General features: G+C 38.6%; 1 protein-coding gene across 1 annotated transcript in view; it reads left to right on the forward strand.

The window, feature by feature from the left end:
* Positions 1-23001, forward strand: part of LOC145991450 (methyl farnesoate epoxidase-like) — a 46963-nt gene that overhangs the window by 12578 nt on the left and 11384 nt on the right. Inside the window, exon 2 of the mRNA XM_083127455.1 lies at positions 20523-20633. Coding sequence (XP_082983581.1) covers positions 20555-20633 — 79 coding nt within the window. The 5' untranslated portion in view covers positions 20523-20554. The remainder of the gene's footprint in view (positions 1-20522; positions 20634-23001) is intronic.

Below are 23001 nucleotides of genomic sequence, written 5' to 3' on the forward strand. Positions count from 1 at the left end.
TAACCCCATTACGATTACCGTACACAGACTTGCTCCCTCGAGTGAAAATGAAAATCCAACAAGACTGGGACGTTTGGTGTGCACATGAAATCCAAAACACCACCACTTACAAGTGGAACGCGCAAATCGGTAAAAAAAACAACCTTAGCATCAATCTTTGAAAATACCTCGGGTAGTGATTGTGTTCACCTTGAGAATGCGCACGGGTCATGTTCTCGTGAATGAACATTTGGCAAGAATACATGTGGTACCTACAACTTCCTGTCCATGCGGTGATCCCAGCCAAACAATAACACATCTGTTTTTCCAATACCCTACTACAACTAGATGTTCCGTTTCCGGTGTCGATCCCAACCCTGATAAGTCAGCCTCGAATACCCATCATGTAGACGCTGTATAGCTTCGCACTAAAACACAACATTTCCATGTAAACAAAAACAATAAGGAAGTTCAAAGTGTAACATACCCACCAGGATTTTCACCATAGCGAAAATTCCGAGTGAAAGTATAAGTGCATCATGCAAGTGCAATAAGGAACAAGGAGGAAGACAACACGCAGAAGTAGGATCAAATAAAGCAGTACCGTTGGCTAGAAACAGCAAAGGATATGGGGTGTGAGACAACATATATATATATATATATATATATATAAAAAAAAAAAAAAACAAAAAAAAAAAAAACACTTGCCTCGTCGATTAGATGCAGTGCTTGAATCCAACGGCAGGTGGATACAGTATTGAAACCCCTCACAGTTTAACCGATGTCCTTTGCTACATCCCTGAACAAAACTAATTACACATATCTCCATATGCAACTTATCTTTGTAAATCTTTTTTATTGATACCTTGGTTTTCATATGGTTACTCTTTCACACACCTGCACCATTATATTATATTATATAATATTAATACTCACATTATTGACAGATTTGATTCACATGATATTAGATTGTGAAGGAATTTCTGAAGATTATGAAATTGACGAAGGTCCGGACGGCACTCGAACCCGGAACATTTGGTGTCTGGATCGTTAGTCCACCACTAATCGCTCTTGGCCGCAGAGGCGGCTCTCTGATACTCTTCGGGCTTGGTGGCCAACAGCGTTAAGTGATCCACTTCCGATCCCACGAATTTCCGGGTTCGAGCCCCGTCTTCAGTATTGGTATCACGGCATCAATTTAATCTAAACGTCACTCATCCTCATTAGCCGAAAGTGGCAGAAAAGCGACTTAAAATAACAAAAGATACAAACACAACTTTGACCATCTAGTAATTTCTGATTAAAAGGTGCGTATTAGCTTTGATTGTTGACTCTTTAATGATAAGCTTACGATTATTATTGTTAATATGAATTGCCGTTTATCAACAGAAGGACGGACAAATCGATCATTTAATTCATGTCGCTTTTTTTAGTATTTGTTGTTCCTTCGGATCAGCTTTGAAACCTTAGGAAATTCTTAGATGTTTGTCTGAATGTTAGTGGCAATGCTTCTTTAAATTCCCGTCGCTCTTTCAGCCGGCGCGGGAACCACCTTTATGACAGTGAACCTCTGTTGCCGCGTTTACCTACGAAGGAACTCGTGGTCAAACAACCAAGTGGGCTTACCGCTTGGGCAAGAAGAAACAACTTTACAAAGCCCAAAAACAGCCAGCAGGGAAACAAGATTTTGTAAAAATAACCCTTCTGCTCTGTGAATGAACACCTGTTCTAACAGCGTCCCGACTTAATTTGACATTATCCATTTGTTTTTCTTTTTGATTGACCTCTTCTCTCATCTTCAGGCGAACAAATTTTGCTATGTCTGTAGTGTGATTGGAATTATGACAGTCCCAAGGGTCCCGGGTTCGAATCCCGCTCGGGCTTGGTAGTTTGTGAATGTCTATTCATCAATTTCATCATTTCACCACTCATCCCCATCTTCGCAAATTAGCCAATAGGCACAAAACGCGAAGTAAAATAAACTAAATCAATCAATCAATTATGACAGTCCGTGATTTTGCTCCAAATCCGATCCGCTAACCAACCACTCTTAGATGCCCATTCGAAATCGACAGCTATAGAGCAAAATATGTTTGAACGGAAGAGTCTTATTGAATGAAACATAGCTCGACTCACCCTCACATGTGGATTTTTTTAGATAACTCTCGTGCACTTGACGATAGGGTTAAATTGATCAATGGACACACAGAAACATCCATGCCCAGGCCGGTATACGAACCCAGGAGCCCTTGTGTCATAGCGCAAAGTTCTAAGCACTCCGCCCCGGCGACCGGCAAATTGCTTTAAATTAAATACCATCTTGGCAAAGGTTGGATGCACGTTGCTCCATAGATTGGCAAAGAAAATGTGTGTGCCCTGTTTTACAAATTTAAAATGATTCATAGAGACCGATATACCCCAACAATATTCCTAATTAATGATTTTAACTGTATTTCTATTTAGTTATTCGACGTCCCTTTCCTGTCTCCTTGGCTAATGGCGACGAAGTGGTTGAGTGATGATTAGATGCAATTGATGAAGGGACATTCACAAAGAATACCCATGTCCAGACCGGGATTCGAACCCTGGACACCTTGCATCGTTGCGTCACGGAAGTCTGCATTACTCTCGTAATCACCACCATAATTAGTAAAAGACTCATTCGTGCCACACAAGAATGTGCAACTAATGCCTCTACATCAACTTGTAGTATTCTCAGGTGGAGGACTAGTTTTATTTATTTACACGACAAGCCTTACACCACATGAAATATTTAAAATAAGAGTAAAAATATTAATAATAAATATAATTCAAATACTACTCGTATAAGCAACACTGAATGTACTTGTAGACCCATTGTTAATTCCATCCAAATAGAATCATTTACAGTAATTATTTTATTTGTTACATTTTTATGTGTTGTTTCAACCTCCGTGGCGGAGTGGTTAGCGCAGCGCTCCACGACGCCAGGGATCCCGGGTTCGATTCCCGGCATGGGCATGAATGTTTTTTGTGAGTGTCCCTTCATCAATTTCGTATCATCAATTATCCTTATCTTCGCGATTAGCTGAAGGTGGCAGAAAATCGAAGAAAAATAAACCAAATCATTCAATCACTATTATTACTAGATTCGCTCGCACCACATGCAATATATTGTGCTACGTATTTTTACGTGAACAATTTTACTTTCTACAATGCGATAGGTGGGATTATAACAGGACTCTCAAATAGGAGGCTGCTTATATTTAAGTGGGTGGGGGAGCGGAGTCGGGTGATCACATTTTACTCCTAAGCTTCGTAATTGATAATTTACTTTTAGTTTTAGGCATCTTGGGAAGCAGTGTCGAATTTATGCAAATGCAGAGAAGGAGGGAGGGGGTTTCAAGACTTTCATTCTGCATATTTTATTTTTTCTTGAAAGTTTATTCACACGAAATTACACAAATATTAGAAACTAATGACAAGCTAATCTTAATCTTCACTACCAAAATCACTGGACATTTTATCTAAAAGAAAATTGCGCTAACACGGCCACTATTGACGCTCAACTGAAAGAATTGGTGGACTGGACAGAGCGGTTTGTGCTGGGGGAGGGAGATACCTCCGTTCATTGTATCCCAAAAATGTTTATGGCCTGACCTTTCTCCGTGTCGATGAGCAAGGGTCCTTGTGCTTCACCGTCTTCTTACCCTTATTTTCGTCTTTTTTGCTTGTTGACCACAAACAGATGTGTTGCTAGAGGATGCAGTTAATGGTTTTAGGGCCCGCTCCGTCAGGGAAGTCGGAGACCATTTGAAAATGTACTTTTCCTCGCTGCGCACGGAAGATTTAGCTGCGGGTGCTAGAACTTTCTGCGTTAATTAATTTATGGTTCAGGAAAGCTATGACTCTCTGGGTTTATTATTTTATGTCTCAGGAAAGATGCCTATGCATTTCAAAGTGCAAGAACAGAACTCTACTTCCTCTCCCTTTTCCGGCGCGGGGATGAATGACATGGCTGGCGGTTATTCTCACATGCACCCAACCCTACTGCTGATCACTTGCAAAGGAGGAGAAAGGCCACTTTCTGAAAATTCGTAGAAACATCAAAGCGGTCGGTTCACCCTAATCTGTTGATTTGGTGGGCAATTGATGTCTGTGAGCTAGTTTGAAGTAGGGTTTGTAGTCCGAGCGGTGGTTAGCTTCTGTAAACGCGAGAGGGTAGAATCACGGAGTGTTTGAGATCTCGTTTTGGTACATCGCGAGTGAAATGTCGAATGTGAAGCTGCCAGATTTTCTTCCTCTGGAAACAATGGATTAGGATAGACCGATCGACCAAATGTACAAACACAATGAGTTCTGAAAGTTCTAAAAGGGAGTCTGACTGCCACACAATATTCCGGGTTCGATTCCCAGGGTGGTTGAATAGACCACGTTTCAATTATGGAAGAAAACTAGATATGTATAATTTTTTTACAGCCATCTACATGCTCTAGAAGTATTATTTTCAAATTCTGGATAGCTGTGATATTTCATCATTTAGCCTCCACCTGCAAATGCGGAAGCTGCTGTTGTTTAGGTGGCAAAGTTAACTAGACATACAAATATAATTTATCCCAAGTTATGCAGCGAATAATAGTTATATATTATAATCATGAGTTATGGGGAAGAAAATTACTTATCAAGCATTTTCTGTTTCTATTTGGGACGACCTGCGTGGTGCAGTGGTTATATTGGAACCACCAGCAAAAAAAACCCTGCGCAGACCCGCGACTCCTGTGAACCATCCTCCCACGAGGCGGGGAGGGGGAGAGTGGAGCATGCTTCCTCATGGCCCGAGCTGAACGGATCGAGGGGAAGGTGCATGAGGGACTTTAGCCGAAGATTCTTTTGTTGGTGGTTGCTCTATAGCAAGGTGCATTACGATGCCAGGAGTCCTGGGTTCGAATCCTCGGCTGGGCATGTGTGTCCTGCATGATGATCCTCTAATCAATTTCACATCACTCATACTCAACTTCATCTTCACAATTTGCTAAAAAGTGTCAGAAAAGCGAAGTAAAATAAACCAAATCAGTCATTTGAATTTTTATTTTACGCCGCTTTTCTACCTCTTGGGTTAAATGCCACGATGAGGATGAATGATGAGTCGAAGGAATGACAATGGGACAGACATGATACAACAATACCTGTCCAAGGTCCGAACCTTGGACCTCTGGTTTCGTAGAGTGTTATACTCGGTTGAATTCTTAGGAAAAAAACTGTAATAGTAGGGTGAAAGCTACATAATACAATGCATAAAAAAACATGTTTAGATGTTCTAAAAACTTACAATTATGAAGTTCGATCGAGTTGGTGTTTGAAGTCCACTTTATGCACAGTATGGCTAATCGGGACTGTACCTATAGTTTAAAGTGGGATCCGAACAACTATGTGCTTTCAGCGGGTATCGAACCCGGAACCCCTTGATTACAAAGCGGCGACGCTACCACTGCGTCATCGGGGAGGCCCAAAAAACTTACAATTAGTCAATAAAATTAATATTGAGAGACAAGGTCTGCGAAGTGTTCTTTCATTCGGTGACGCGTGGTCATCACATCGAGTCCTATCTATAGTTTTGAAAGCGGAATTTGCTTCGATATCGCTTTCAAGTATTTCCCAAATTGTCCTCACGATGTTGGGACAGTACAGAAATTTTGGAGCTAACTCCAGCAGGCACGTAGCCAGGGAAGGGCTCAGGTATCTGCAACCCTTTCCCGAAATCCTACAAATACCTGATTTTAATCGTGTGTAGTGGTAATTAAATTTACTTCATTAAAGGAATTAAACATCTTGTATGGTAAGTTGTAATATACCAAGAAATTCATCTTCAGCGCATTTACCTCCCCCAATTTTTTTTGTCTTTAGATGGCAGCTACTGATAAGGGATAATCCCCCTCGGAAATAAAATTCTGGCAACGGGCCTGCCCACTAGGGATCGAACCTTGAACCTGTCGAACCAAAGACGAGAGCGTAATCATTTCAGCGTGTGGAGTTTTATCGAGTTCCATCATATATTCAGTTTTCCACACACACATACCTAAGATTAATTTTAAGAAATTGGACGCGTACGTGAATAAAATTTCTTATCGTCATCATTCTCCAAGTGAACAATCGGACACCATAGAAGACTCGGGCCCGCTCTATGGAATAGTGCTTAACGCGGTCGTCTTGAACTAAGGGGTACCGGATTCAATTCCGGTATAAACTGTATACATGAGATGCCTAGCTTGAACTCATTACGCACGCATTTCATATTCGCACTGTTGTCATACTTGAACACCTGATTTCAGCACTCCTTTATATCTAAAAACACGAAAAACGGTTTTATCTACTTCTCAATTTTCTTCGAGCAAATTTACAAATCTAAAGACTAATGATATTGTTCTTGGTGTATCAGCCATTGAGTTAATGAGTTCATTCCGCCTGTAGTTTCCCGAATAATGGCTGTGGATTTCACGACTGTTGGGGTTACAGGAGAAAAATATGTTCCTTTCCAACAAGACTATACATACATACATACATACATACATATATATAAATATATTTATTGTATGTATAAATACAGTATAGGCCTATATGGTGCATAAATAGTTTGATAGAAAAAATGTTACTTTTGTGCCGCCCAAACTGATCAACCCAGCTACGTCCCTGGTTCAGAGACTAAGAACTATAATCGGGGATCATTTTAAGGTGGTGTTTCAGTTATCTCTTTGTTTTTTTCAGAGTTCTTTACTGTTTTCATTTGATAATTGTGATTGTCTTAACATTTCGTCAAAAACTTACCCTTACCAAACAAGCAACCAAGCATTCTTCGTAAGTCCTGTTATTCAATGCAACCCCCTTTCGCTTCTATCACTGCGTCGATTCTCTGCCTGAAGCGCGAGCTTGACCTCTTTAAGGGCTCTTGGTCCATCATCCGCGAATGCTGCGTCAATAGCGGCCTGTAGAGATGACACGTCGGGGTGCCTGGACTTGTTAGTAACCCTTTCAATAACGTTCCACACGAAATGGTCCAGAGGGTTTAAATCTGGACTATTCGGAGGCCAGAAGCAAGTTGCAGCTGGCAACTCTCTTGGTCTTGGCAGCCTCATACAGCGTCTGTCGTACCTTGATCACATATGACGTGTATCTCAGATACTCTTCAGCGATCCGACGCGTGGTGGCCTCACTCACCTCCCAAGGTGACTTCCTGGGTCTTGTACAATGAGCTCTTGGGCTCTCTGGACAACTACCGGGGTTGTTCATTTGAATGAATTTTTCTCGCAAGGCTCTGAAAACTATCCTAGGACTTGTCCGAGACCGCATGCTTGTGTACGCTCTCCTACCCATTCGATCTCGAGTACCCGAAGATCCTTATGATTTCAGTCAGCGAACTTTCAACACAAAGATCTTCAATAATAGTCCCTCTCCGATTCTATTGCACACTCGACCCCACTCACTACCTCGGCCATTTCGACATTCTGTATGTACGTACACACACGTCTGGTCTGTCGACACGGCAACAACCAACTACTGCTGAAGTCAAATTTAGCGGAAACTTAAAATTGAACTTTGTCTATAAATTTGGAAACATCCGTATAAATACAATATGAACAGGGAAAATGTTCCGGCACATGCGAACCCGGTCGAAGTTTTAAGCTAATTTTATTAAGTTTACATATGAATGTAAAGTCACATTACACAAGAAAGAGCATTGGTTATTTTTCCCCCTGTTCTTGTGTCCAGAACGTGACCAGTTCAGCTTCACTAAACGGCAACTGCAACTGGGCAAGCTGCAGTTATGCAAGATTGTAAAACGAAAATAGTTATTCCCATATTTCGTAACATACTCCATCGGTACGAGTAGAATCTTGTTCAGACATGTAAGAACCAGCTTCTGGATTTTATTGAAAAAAAGAGGTTTTTAGAAAGGAAATTGCCGTGGCTCACCTGGGGGAAAAAGTGATTGAAGGTGGCGGCAAGAGAAAGAAAAGCAGGTGATCTGGGAAGCAGCGGGTCTTTTGATGGTCATCGTTGAGAGAAGAAACACTGCTAGAGGAGAGTCTATTCGTACCGAACGGGGTAAGTTATCCCTTGTCCTGCACTCAGAGAACTAAATGAATCAAATGGGTTGATGCACAAGAAGGCATTGATTGATGCACTAAAGTGTGTTCTATGGCTTCTTCAAAGAATCCGATTCACATTGTCGTGAAAGAAACACCAAAGTGCATCATTTGATTCAAGTGAGGATTTATTTCAGTTGAGATGCACTTCAATGCATCAGTTGATGCGTTTTCATGCACTTAAACGTTTTGTCTGAGCTACAGAGTTTATGTAACTCAGACCAAACGTGTAAGTGCATCATCCAAAAAGATGCAGGAAGGTGCATCAAGGAACACCAACTGACGCAATGAAGTGCATCTCGACTGAAAGGAATCCTCACTTGAATCAAATGATGCACTTTGGTGTGTGTTTCACGACATACAAAAATACACCTAAATGCATCAAATGTGAATCGGATTGTTTGAAGAAGCCATAAAACACACTTTAGTGCATCAACCGATGCATTCTGGTGCATCAATCGATATGATGCATTTAGTTCTCTGTGTGTGTGTGTGTAAATCTGCCATTCTCAGTCAGAAGGTTGGGGACTTAAACATCTGTCACGTCATTTACTTGATTATTAGTTTAGTTACCTCTCATCTAACCCTTTTAGGGCCATCGTAAACAGCAAGTGTTGTAATTTAAGGATGAGCTACAACTCTAGTTGTCCGATCCCACGTTCTACAGGGTGGAACGTTACGTATTGGAGATGCGGGATTTTCATTTATTTCAATTCGAAATAAATGAAAATTGAAAGGATAGGCAACGATACATGGTGAGGTACTTTACGCCAGATTTTCATCCGTTTCTTCGAAAATGGAATGAAAATAAATTCAACCATTAATTAGTGACATATCAGAATTGTTTTCCCCGCGATTTTTTTAAGTTTATTTTGGGAGCTTTTACGCACAGTGAGAGAGTTGGAAGTGGTTGAAAAGAAACCGGAGTTTTTTTCCGCGAATTTTTTGGTTGGGATTTTTTCGGCTTTTGTCACAAAAGTGTCTCAAACCAATAAAAATACAGGAGTTGGCAGTATTTTTCCTGTTCCATGGTTTTCGTTTATCTCCCTACTGTAAAATAGACACTAATTTCTAAATATGAAATACAATTTACAATATAAAATTCTTAGTTGGACAATAACAGTGTTTTCAAGAAAGCTGGCTTTTTTGAATGGGTGGTTTTTTTCCAAGTGTTATCTTCATATTTCTGTAGGCTTATTAAATATATCTATGTAGTATAAACATATTCACATAACTAGAGTAGTTTTGTATGTGTTTTCAATAGAACCTAATTGTATGATATGATTTTCAATGTTTGAATTTGTTATACGAACACGTACATGAAGCAAAATATAAAATACTGTTCTACCTTTTGAAAATCTAGTATCAAATCTCTTTACATTAAATTTTGTGTTCAGTAAATTATATTTGTATTCTGGCTTTCCAGTACATCATGTATACTTTAGTTAAATGGCCGCTAAACCTGAAAACGGAGCAACTAGTGATGTATTTTGGGTGTTTGTTGCAGTGGTTCTCAACCTTTTTGAGACCACAGTGCAGTAAATTTATTTCTGGAAAGACGATACACCCTGAACCCAAAAAATTCACTCATAATTACATTTCTGACCTTTTCAAGTTTATTTGAAAATTAATATGCACCCTAAATTAATATTAATATATCAACTATGGCATAATTATTGTTCAATTATGTATCGACTTGCTGTCAAATATAAAATTAGATTTAAATTAGTCGTCAGCCCCTGGGTGCAACGGACCTTTTACAGCCCGTTGGTTGAGAATTACTGGCACTAAAACTGAAGCAGAAGCAAATAAGATTGGCCGCAAATAGCAAAATAATCTATTTAACAAATCTGAACTGGAACTACAGTTTGAAATGATATCCGAAGAACTCTGCCTCCACTGAGGATTGAACCTCAGACCCCTTCTTTGATTTGATTTGATGTTTTAAGTCCACTTTATGCACAGTAAGGCTAATCGGGACTGGACCTACTGTTTAAAGTGGGATCCGAACCACTATGTGCCTCCACTGGGTATTGTACCCGGGACCCCTTGATTACAAGACGTCAGACACCTTATTATTAGAAGGCAACAACATTAATTTATTCCACTCCAGAAGCCCCTTCATGATTATAAAAGAAACCGTCTATCAGAAAACCGGCCTTTTTCCAACAACAGTACTTGCAATTTCTTCTTCGTGATTTACAGCGTAAATTAGATCTTAATCTCTGATGAAGTAGCTAACAACCTTGTTAAGTATAGAGAACATTCAGACCGAAGCAACACATGACAGTGGAGGGTGTGTCATTGAAGTGACCCTTCAGTCTAAGCAAGCATCCACCATGCATGCACAAACAAGACAGAGGGGACATGATGCGCGCTATTGAAGGATCTTTCAGACTGAAGTCACAGATGACAAGCTACACAGTCGCCTTCAGTATAATCAAAACATTCACCGTGCATGCAAGAACGACAGACCAAAACGACACGATGTACACCATTGAGAAAACAGTACAGTCCAAGCAACATGCAAGTGACATGTTTAGCTCGTTATCGCACTTCGATTCAAAAGGTTGAATGGATTACTGAGGGTCTGCTTCCAAGGACACAATCACTTGTTGCTTCGGTCTGAAAGTTCCCTGAGAAAACGGTACAGGCCAAGTGACAAGGGTCACTTGCAGCTAATGTTGCTTCGGTTCGAAAGGTTGCACTAACTTCTAAGGGTTGGTTTCTAAGAGCCACGTGTCACTTCCTTCTCAAAGCTGTGTTAATAGGATATATACACGCATTCACGTAATACGTATACTTCTACATATTTGTTATGAACAGTCAAGATTTTTAATTGTACCTAAACATTGAATATTTTATGACATCAACATTTAAATTGAGACAGAAACATGTAAAAAGCTTGTTCTAAGTCCATTTCATGGTCAGATGTGCTCATCAGGACTACACGTTTAGTTTTAACCCTAGCTTACCCGCGCTGTACCCTGGTGGGGGGGAGGGGGCTCACAGGACCACACTTTTTTATCACTAAAATTCAAGAAACCATTTCATTATTGAATCACTGCTTTACTGATTATATATGTGCATTTATTTATTAATTATAATAATTACAAAAATTTATATCATAAATAAAACTTAATAACCAATTATTGAATGAGTGTCACATATATTTTATTATTCACTAAACTCACAAAATCAATAATATTTTTTATTAATGCCTTTTTGTTTGTAGAGGTGCATTTGTTTATTAAATATAATAATTACAATAATTACCACCATTATCAAATAATTGTACAATGTCACTGGAGTGAGTGTGTCAAATGAGACTGATTAAAAGATGGCGCCTGATATGCTCAACAAGTGCATTTTGCCTCCTAATTACATTACATTTATGTTTTTATGAACAAAAGTAATACAGATATATTGGGAACATCCAATGCAACATAACCCAGTAGTCAGCACTACGGCGGTTGCTCCGGAGTCACTGCCTAGGACTAATCAAGATGCAAATTCCCAGCTGCACGCGTTTCAAGTTTGAATTGGACCTGATAGAAATACGCCAAACGTCCCACCCTACTTCAGAATCAACTGCTATCGAAGCGCTAGCCAAACAGGTCAGTAACCTAGCGCTCAAAGTAGAGGAAGCAATGCACACAAATCCCAATGATAACTCCCAAACTGTAGGTAGAACGTTACGATTTGATTGACTTGAAGGAGGTGGACCACAAACCACATTTCCCTCCTCTCGTTTCTTCCCCTTGTGGAAACTCCATCTACACAAATGTATTATTTACTTCTGCCACTTCTGGAGAATGTGGATTGATGATGATTACATGAAATTTATGAAGTCCAGGACAGGAGTCGAGCCCGGAATCTTCGGTACAGAGATTACAAGTCGGAAACCGAGACGGTTCTATGCATATGTATTAAACGCCAACCACAAGTACCTTTCTCCATTTCATCCTACTCATGATCTTTCACGTTTTCCTTTTTCGTTTTTCGTAGGTGAAATGCAAATCTTTAAACCAAGTTAATTTAGAGTGGATTAAAATTGATCTCGTTCATCTGAACTTCGAAATAATCGGCGTTGGTGCACGCGGTCATGAGTTACCTAATCTTGCAAAATGGGAGAAAATGATAGAGCTATAGTTTTTAGTCAATTTTTCATTTTAATGAGAAAATAGACTGAAGATTAATTTTTAGTTAACGGTTATTAAAAATAGATACTTGAGGCTTCCCAATGAAGTATAATACTGTATTGGACTTTCTCCCTCACGTGGATTACAAATATATAAGCACGGAAACCGAGGGCTCAAAATTATTTACGCGAACAGTGGGCTACTACTGTAAATGATGATTGCTGTGTTTGATTTCCAGGCGTGTAGTAATTGTAGGAAAAGTTGTGCCATTATTTCGACTAGCCCTTTTCCGTAAATTCAGCTTTAAAATAAGCTTTTCACTGAAATATTAGGTCCCGTCCAAAATCGAACACAGGATCTCTTTATACGGGACGATTGTGTTACAGACGGATAGTGGTGGAAAATGTAGACATCAAGTGTCCACAATGGTAATTTCACTTCGAAACGAGCTAATGGTTATTTCCTTAAAAATTATGACACTTTCATTACAAGTTCCATTCTCCTAATTATTATATGGCGATACAAAGCGATCTGTTACACTTGCTCGAGGGGAAACTGCGAAGGAATGCAAAAATTCCGAGAAAGAAACAAACAAAATACTAAATTAGCAACGAATTGCAGGCCGCCTAAATACTTGACTGTAATTTTTCGCTCCGAGCAATCATACTTGTATGCTCTGACTTTTTTCTGCACACAACTGCTTCTTATACCGATGGGCTGAGTAACAGGTTTTTCCTCTCGGACAAGACAAGGATACTTGTGGTGAGTAGTCATTAATGTTAACAACCTTCATTATCGAAGCTGATTAATCGATATTTTCTCGACTTAATCAGGGTGTACGTACGACAATTTCCGTTCTGATTGAAGCTGACATGTCTGTCAAGCTTCCAATGAACTTTTTTTCGTTCTGTAAAATGTGGCGACCGCATTTTTCTTTATACTGCGGTGTTTTCTGTATTCAAATTTTCGTTCTCTTGTCGGCATAACTACTTAGTCCTAAATGCTTTGTCGAGGCAAGTGATTAACGCAACTCGACATACAATTAATGAAAAATTAAACTAGGTTGCGAAAGGTGTGAAGTTAGCTCATGATATTTGTCATAGAATTTTGATTCTTGCAGTTACAACTTATCATACATTTAAGAATAGTGAGAGTTCACTACATGGGAGGCTCTCAATACTATTGTCCGTCCGTTGTAAGAATGAAATCAATGTAAACAAAAATGCACGTGACTTGTAAGAAATTCTATTGGTTGTATCAATGGCAGCTGTGTGGGAATCTTGCGCATAAGAATATAGTGCATGCGATAATAACATACCACTTAACGTAACTGCTATATTGAAACTGTGGAGCCTTATATTAAGATCTTTACATACACGACAAATGTATTCATGAGCAAAATATCACTCGAAAGAACAAACAGAAACGGAACTATTTCTCGGAAGCACGTGGTTTTGTTTACTTTAACTTCATTCTTGTACTAGATGCGTAATGGGTTCTACTACCATCATGATAAGAATAAACTTCCTGCCTCAAGTTACGAAAAACAAATTTGAAAGTAAATATATGTTTTCAGAAAGAGAAACATTATACATGTTGTAGATGTAAGAAAAAGGAACGCAATGTAAATATTTCGACCGGGGATCAACAGCAGCAAATGTATTTTCGAGAGTTTTTCGGGTTTGACGTCCCCCATCTTGAAGGTCATTGGCTGATTTCACTCAAATGCAATGTCCGATCATTCGAGTTAAAAATATCGATCAGAAAAAATAGGGTGGTCAGAATGTCTTGGCCTGTTTGTTTCTTTAACATGGTCAACCACATACCACACTGCAAAGGGTTTTATTAAAAAATTGTAGTAGTCCGAGGGATGGTCTAAAATTGATGGGACTTTGTATGTTCTATATGCGCCGAGAACTTTGTGTAGGTGGAGATTTGAAAACGTCAGTAGGCTTATGTCCGCCATCTTGAAACACTCTGATTTTATTCAAATGTAATACCAGACAAATTTCCGAGGTATCTCCTGACTACACTGTAAAAAAATTGGTGTCAAAACGACACAGAAGAACTTCACAACTCTTTTGGTCAACGTATAATTCACACATGCTACAACGGTGTTTAGTTCAAACATTTATCTGTGTTACTTCAACACCTCTGAACAGTGGCGGCGATTGGGTTGTAATACTGGGGGGGGTGCAAGGTACTAAAACTGGGTGGCAAGGACAGTTTACTTCCCCTTGGTAGGTAAGGTTTAGCACAGTGCGGGAGCAAATTTGTAAAAAGTGGGGGGGCACTTCCCCCCACGTCCCCCTAATCACTGCCACTGCTACTAAGTTAAACGTTGACAAATGTAGTGTAGACATCCTGAAACCATTGTCTCTGTCGCTTTTACACCAATTTCTTTCAGTATACAGTAATCATAAAGTAATTTTCCAAGAACTATTGGAACTGAAACTTAACCGACTATAACTAATTGATTGGTATGATTTATTTAACTTTGTGCTTCTGTCGCTTTTCGGCAATTGCGAAGATGAGGATGAATGTTGATAAGAGGAAGTGTAGGGAGGGACAATCGCAAACACACATGTATAGCACACAACACAATCAGCACAGAGAATGGATGATATTCAGCGAACAACTTCCCCCACAATTCATTGCGCGAAAACATGCCCGCCTCCATGATTGCGGCAAACGTTTCGGAGCGTGTTGGAAACATGTTTGATAAGCATTGCGCTCACAGCTTTTATGGCAGTGATTCAAGGTACAAACATAACGATTATATGCCAAATGTAGTCTTTCATATTTTGCTAAGACTCGTAACAATGACTAGAGTATCTAAAAAGATGTTATTTGCCACAAAACAACGTTGTATAAAGCTACGTAACATATGAAAAAATACAGGACTATGGAGCCTGTTTCTCATGGAATCAATCGGGTTAATCCTATAGTGCAGTGGCTAATGCTTGTAATCGAAGGATCTAAAATTCGATTCCCGGTGGAGGGAATTAAATATATAAAGGTAAAGTGCTCCCCTGTGCTTAGCACTACGCCATGAAGGCTTATAGGGGGTGTGGGGTAACGGAATATATATATATATATATATATTTAAAGTATATTAAACACAAACCTTGTCTCGTGAAAATTATAATGTATAGAAATGTTCCGAAGTGCAAAATTGTGTACTATGTTCTTTTAATGGCGTAACGTATCATTGTCACTTTTTGTATGTGTATTGAGACAGACATGGAAGATATGCTGAAAAGTGTATACAAATATACGCATACTGTGAACACATCCGCTGATTGATAAGCAGTATTTCAAATTTTCTGTGAACATTATTCGAGATCGTACAGCAAAAACATGCGTTGCAAAGCATGCAGATGTAATGAGTAACATAAAAGTTATATAATGCTAGTCATATACACGTACTTGCCTTTCAAATACGATTCATATTTTACCCCGCATTGGAAATATCGCGCCATCTTAACTACCGAAGAAACTGTATGAAGGTATGATGTTTTCACACAATTAATACATAAATAATGGCACACACACACACACACAGACATCCATACGCAACGCATTAATTCACCAAACGGAAACTTCATTTGAAAATCTACAATAATGCAATTAAACATGTTAAACATCGGGTCATTTTCATGCACGCAGCATTTTCCTCGCTTCACGCTTGCTATGGCTTGCCGGACTGAGTGTCGGACCATGCAGTTTTGGCCAGATTTCCCATCATGCTCTGCGCCGATGACGTCACATTGAATATCATCCATTATACTGGCCGTGGGACAAGGCGCCAGAGCTTTCATAACCTGCAAGATTTCAGCTACCCGTCTGTACTACGCGGAGTTACGGATACGATAAATAATGTTTGAAACGTTAGAATTAAATCTGCACGTATTTGGAATAGAAACGTTATAAATAGCTGTAGAAAGTGACAATGCCCTCGCTATGTCTTGCATAAATATGAACGCTGAGCAGAAAAGCGTGTACGTTCATGTCATTGAACTCTTGGAGGACATGGACTGGAAAGAAACTGGATCAGGAGTACCGGAAGGAAATGATATCAAAGCCACAAGTTTCCTCTTGTTTATGTAAGGTTACCAGGACAACATCTCAACGCACAGAAGACACCATCCCTCAGAGATTCAGGACAATCACCTCTACTGCTGAAATTTCTCTTCTTGACACAAAATAGAATTGACTGCTATGACAAGCTTCCTGCAAGTCAAGAACAGGAGCTGGGTTCTCAGAAAAACAGGTTTCTATGCATGTCCGCATCGTATATCAATGGTTGCAATTTTTTTCGGATCCCAAAGTGACAGTTTCAAATATCCTGTTACGTTTCTTGAAAATGGATTTATTGAACCTGTTCCATGTTAAGAACGTAAGATAACTTGGACTGAAACATGGTTCGTTAAAGAAAGGAAGCAGGCTGTGTATGTGCCAAAGGAAAGTCTACTTTTTTATGGCAAGGAAATAGTATTTACTTTCGATCGAAGGGAGGGAGGAATTATACAATTGGCTTTGTAAGCATTTGGGAAGAGGCATATTTCTAAAAGAACATGCACCATTGTGCAGATCCCCTCGTGGCGTAGGCAGGGTGTTATTTGTAAGGAGGTGATGAGGGCGAATTCATCCCTCTTTTCGTCTTCTAGGTAGCAAATTTCATCCCCTTTCTCTATGCTTCTAAAGAAGTTACAAACAGTAAATTCTTCATAGTGTAGACCTAGTGGTAACACTGGGGATGGGGGTATATTCTGGAGTGGAGTCACATTTGGTCTACATCTGAATATCACACAAACATTCATATTTAGAAGAAAAGAACATTTATCTATTTAATTATTTACTTATTTCTTTTTATGGGAGCTCGATAGGGGTGCGGTTGGGTCGACTGAGAGGAGCGAACACACACCTTGCAGCCACCACTTCATTTATCTTTTTCTTACTGTGGTTTCTGTCTCTTTCCTTCCCCTTTTCACTCTTTCTCTATTCTTCTCTTTATTTGTCCGTTTTCTGTCCTTCTTCCTGTACTTCATCATCTCTCTCTTTCTTATTTTACTTCCTGCTTTCTTCTTGTCTTCCTCTTTCTTCTTATCTCTATTCTTCTCTTTATTTGCCCGTTTTCTGTCCTTCTTCCTGTGCTACATCATCTCTCTCTTTCTTACTCTTCTGTTCTCTGTCTCCTTCTCTTTTTCTTCCTCTGTTTCTCAATCCCTCTCTCTCACTCTCACTTTATTTCCTTCTATTTTCATCTAGTTTCTGTTCCCCTCTTTCTCTATCACTTTCTCTCTGTGTTACTTTATTCCATTCATTTTTTCTCTATTTCTCTTTCTTTATGTTTCTGTTTCTTTATCACTTTCTCTCTCTCTCTTACTTTATTTCCTCCTTACTTCCCCTGTTTCCTGTCTCTCTTTTCTCTGTTTCTTCCTCGGTTTCTCTATCACTTTCTCTCTCTTACTTTATTTTCTTTTTTCTTCCTCTACTTTCTATCTATTCCTCTCTGTTCCTTCCTCTGTTCCCCAATTATTGTCTCTATCTAGCTTTCTTTTTCTATTTCCCTCATTCTTCCTCTGTTTCTTCAACTCTCTCTTTTTACTCTATTGTCCTTTTTCTTCCTCTGCTTTTTATCTATTTTCTCTGTTCCTTTCTCGGTTTTCCCATCAGTTTCTCATCCAGTTTCTGTCTCTCTCTCTTTCTTACTCTGGTTGCCTATTTTTGTTTCAGTGTCTCTACTTACCCATCTATTTTTCTTTTCTCCTATCTTCCACTATTCCTCTATCGTCCTTCCATCCCGTCTTTTTCCTCCTTTTTTGTAACAATTTCTTTCTTTCTCTCTACTTCTTGGTCTGTCTGTTTGTTCGAGGTGCGTTTTAAGTCCACTTTATGCACAGATAGGCTAATCGAGACGTACCTTTTTTTCAGGACCCCTTGATGACCCATCTCTATCACAATCTGTGTGTGTGTGATTCTTTCTCAGCTAAAAATGATCCTGAATTTTTTCTCAAGTAAGCTATTTTAGTGTACTATTAACAATTCGCCGTGGGCTAGAGCCTCCCTCACCCATCGCTCACCGCAACGTCCCTGAATAAACCAGAATTCCAGAACTATACTCCTGGAAAACATCTTCATTCATGTATTAACCACAACTTCTTGCCACGAACAGGCCGTACTCGTGTAGTGCGTACGAACGGTACATGAATAAACACATTCTGGCATTGTTCCAGTCTTGCCGATGGGTTAACAATGTTACAAGAAAGATGCTTCAGCTCTGCACCGCCTAGATGGCGTGCAGAGTGGCAGGCGGCGTCTTGATGTTTTGTAAAACAGGTTCCCTGTCCTGAGGACATGACAAGAACTTATCACGCTATAAATGGCTAATTGAATTACATTACACACGTCTTTTCATGGTAAGACCTTGCCATAACTTGAAGTAAGAAGATTGTATTGTCTTGAAAGACTCCACACCAGTATGTATTTTGCTGTGGTGTACTACAAGAGTGGTTTTCAATTGATCATCCGTGGACAAGCAGATCTCGGGTTCGAATCCCGATCTGGGGACGTGTGTTCTTTGTGAGTGACAATCAATTTCATCATCTCTCATTCTCATCTTCGCGATTAGCCAAAAGTGGCAGAAAAACAATGTAAGATAAAACCAAACAATCAATCAATCATTAATATAGACTTAACAAAGACTTATAACACTAACTGCATCTTAGATCTTTATAGCACATTAAGAGTAGTCTGGAAGTTCAAACAAAAATATTGCAGTCTAAATTAGTGATCAATAAAGTGTATGCCAATTAATAAATCCATATCCTTTTCTTTGCTTTTGAGGGGCGTGGGAAGCGTCTCGAAGGCTGCTATTTCTTGCATTCTAGGTCAGGAATGCATTTAATGAACATTGTTCAGTTATGCAATTCAATTAATCTCTTTAAGGAAAAGAGAACTTGAAATAAGACACTTTCATGATATGCTACTCACACAAAATAAAAACTGTACAATGGCTTTTAAATTCTTTGCAAAAGCGCTGTGTGAACAATTTTAAAGTAATGAGGGGCTTCATAATTATTCTGCGTTATATAACAAGAAATATTTGTTTCCCTTTCAAATAATTTGATTCGATTAATTGTTGCGTTCCATATGAACGATTTGTCCTACTCTTCGGGTAGATCTTTTACCTTCACTGCGATACTCTCATCTTTCAATCAAGTGCCTGGTTCGGATCTGGAGGAGTAGTCGCGAATACCCTGGAAGTCAATGACCACCTGGGAATATCAATTCGGTCAGTTTAAAGGCTGACAAATTTCTTCAGACGGGCTCTCCTCTGGTGGCTTTCACTACTAAGTATCTCTTTTCTCCCTCCTTCCTTATTTACCTTCCTCTATTAATTCTTCTCACTCTGTCTTTCCTTTTCTGTTTTTTCCCCCTTTTCCTGTTTCTTTTTCTTAGTTACATCTTTTCTTTCTTCCTGTTCCTATTTCATTCTTCTTCTGTGTCTATATCTGTCTCTATCACATCTTCTTTATTTTCGTCTTTTTTGTGTATCCTATGTTTCCCTTTATTTCTGGCTCTTACTCTCCCCCTCCCTCATTTTCTCTTTTTCGTAGTCTTTTTCTATTTTTGTCTCATACTCTATCTATTTCCTTCTCTCCCTCTCTCTTTTTTTATTACTGTCACTTACCCTTGTTCTTTACTTTTCTCTTACTCTTTGTTTTTATTTTTGTCTCTCACTCTTTCTCTTTTTCGTGTCCCTTATAATTTCTATCTCATTTCTTATTTCTGCAGTTTAATCTTTTTCTTCATTCTCTCTTACTCTTTCTCTTCATTATTGTCTATTACTCTTTCTTTGTTTCTGTCCCTAGCTTGTTTTCTTCATTTCTTTATTTCCTTATATTTCCTCCTGTCTTCATTTTTGTCCCGTGCTCTTTCTATCTTTCTTCTTTATTCATTTCTGCCACCGATTCTTATTTTTGTTTCTTCCATTTTCTCTCACTTACTCTTTCTATCTCTTTCTGTTTTACTTTTTCTCTTCGTTTCTGCTCATTAATATTTCTCTTTCTTCTCTCTCTCTCTCTCTCTCTCTCTTCCTCCCTTTATTCTTGTTTATTACAACAATGCCCACACCATGTCACGAACTTGTCTGCATGAGTCGACCACTCAACACGCTCGGCCACCGAAACAGATTCTAGAAGTACTTAACTATTGTTTTGTTTATTCAATGTCTGTAACTATGGTAGTAATTATGTAATTTCTATGTATTTTGCAGCTCGTTGTTGAAGGTACAAAAACACATCCAAGATGTTCTGGTATATTGTGCTAATTGCCCTTGCAATCTACATGTACTTCGACACAAGGTTACCGGACAGAATGCCACCAGGTAAGAGTTCCTTTTATACGTACCACGACAGTACCTTCCCGACAATCGTAGGCACCTCCTTTCTAGCACCCAATTTTTAAACATTATTTTCTCAAATGTATTTATAAATCTCATTCTAACTCTGTGTACGTCTTCAATAACCATTTATGTATGAAAATATTTACAAAGTGGCTATATTTTAAATGGTAAATAAAATATTTTTTTAAAAAACCATAAGCTTGAAAGAGAGAAAAATCTTTACACCTATTATTTGTGAATAACTGAGTTTATATTGCAATAAAATAAACGGTTCATTTTAACATTCCTTTGCATTTGTGACAGTAAAGAATTGAAGATAACACATTAAAACATCACGTTATCATATCATAATAATAGGTCTTTACCTTAATATACATGTTATTTATAAGCCATCCCAAGTATATCAGAAGAGCAGTTTGAGATGAAAATAAATTTGATGAATTTATACATACCAATGTTATCAGGTAATTTTTAATTCTCATTATTTTTCTAAATAGAAGTTTATTCCTGTGGTGATTCAAGCAATATAATGCAATATTTTTAATACCTGAATATTTACATTTTTTGTATTTTGCGCCGATTTTTGTCCCCTTTAGGCTAATCGCGGCGATGAGGATTATTGATAAAGGGCACTCACATTCGAATAACTACACAGTGTGTATTCCAAAGACGGAACTCGAACATGTAACATTCCTTGGCGAGATTGCTCCAAGCTCTGTGTCACTGCTACAGCAATACCGTAAAATGGGCGTGTGGCTACGGTGACGGATCTGTATTCAAGAGGTCTGATATCAAATCTCGCGATCTTAAAAAGGCCAAAAAAAAAAAAGAAGAAAATATTTTATTCAGGAAAGAAAAAGAATAAGTCGTCCTTATTGAGTTTTACCATAGTTTCAATCAGCAAGATGAAAGGGAAAGTTCACCTTTAGTGAAGGCTAGCGGAGCTTCTTTCTACCCATACAGCATCAATCTACCAGGGATATCCATTAGATATCCACAATGTCAAGATCATATCCATAGATATTATGGATATCCATTAGATATTCATTTCTGGATATCCAATTCTGGATAACCTTGGGACGTCTATTGGATATCAGGAACTGGATATCTGAAACTCGACCAATTCTTGATATCTAATACACAGCCTAAAGGTGTGTAGAACTGACTGTCAGAAACATTGTCCAATTCCGAATATCCAATACGTCTCCAGATCTCTTCCAAAACTGGATATCCGAAACACATCCAATTCTGGATATCCAAAACATATCCCGATCTTGTCCAAAACGGGATATCCAAAACACATTCAATTCTGGATATCCAAAACATATCCCGATCTTGTCCAAAGCGAGATATCCAAAACACATCCAATTCTGGATATCCAAAACATATTGTCCAAAACGGGATATAAAAACACATCCAATTCTGGATATCCAAAACATATCCCGATCTTGTCCAAAACGAGATATCCAAAACACATCCAATTCTGGATATCCAAAACATATCCCGATCTTGTCCAAAACGAGATATCCAAAACACATCCAATTCTGGATATCCAAAACATATCTAGATATTGTTCAAAACGGGATATAAAAACACATCCAATTCAGGATATCCAAATCATATCTAGATCTTGTCCAAAACGGGATATCCAAAATACATCAAATACTGGATATCTAACACATTTCTAGAACTGATCCAGAACTTGTTATCCAACAAGGAACATAAATAGGATGTGTTTCGAATATTAGAAAATGGTCATAGTATTCCCGTTGTGTATACTTTCTCATACTTTATCTTGGAAGTGATCCGGAAATGTACAAAACATATCCATTTCTGGATATTATGTATGCGGACAAATGGATATTCAATTGACGTCCAATGGATGTATATTGGATAACCAGAACTTCTGACCCAAATACATAAAGGATATCCAATTGATGTCTTTTGGACATTTGTGTGCTGTGTGAGCTGCAGTCGCTAGATGGCACTGGCAAAATGTATAAAAGAAATTAAAGTTTTCGTAGCACAAATAATGGTACATTTGATTATAAATATAATGAAAAATTGTGTTTTAATACGCTTCAAAAGATGTGTGAACATTAAGCTACAAGGATGAGAAGAAAATATAAAGCAGTGAACAAAAGTGAATCAGTGACCAACCCTTCTGATTCATGACTATAATAATAACCCTGTATAATCAGAAGCTATAGCCTCTACATTACCAGTGCGTAGTTACAGATCGGTTAGTTTATTGAACTATCCAACTTGACTAGTGTCTATTTTAAGAGGAAACAAGAAAATTAACAACAAACATTGGTGGTTGACTGTTGCATGCATCATTTCATATCGA

Source organism: Lepisma saccharinum, chromosome 8, assembly GCF_977018435.1.
Source record: "Lepisma saccharinum chromosome 8, izLepSacc3.1, whole genome shotgun sequence".
NCBI classification, from domain to species: Eukaryota; Metazoa; Arthropoda; class Insecta; order Zygentoma; family Lepismatidae; genus Lepisma; species Lepisma saccharinum.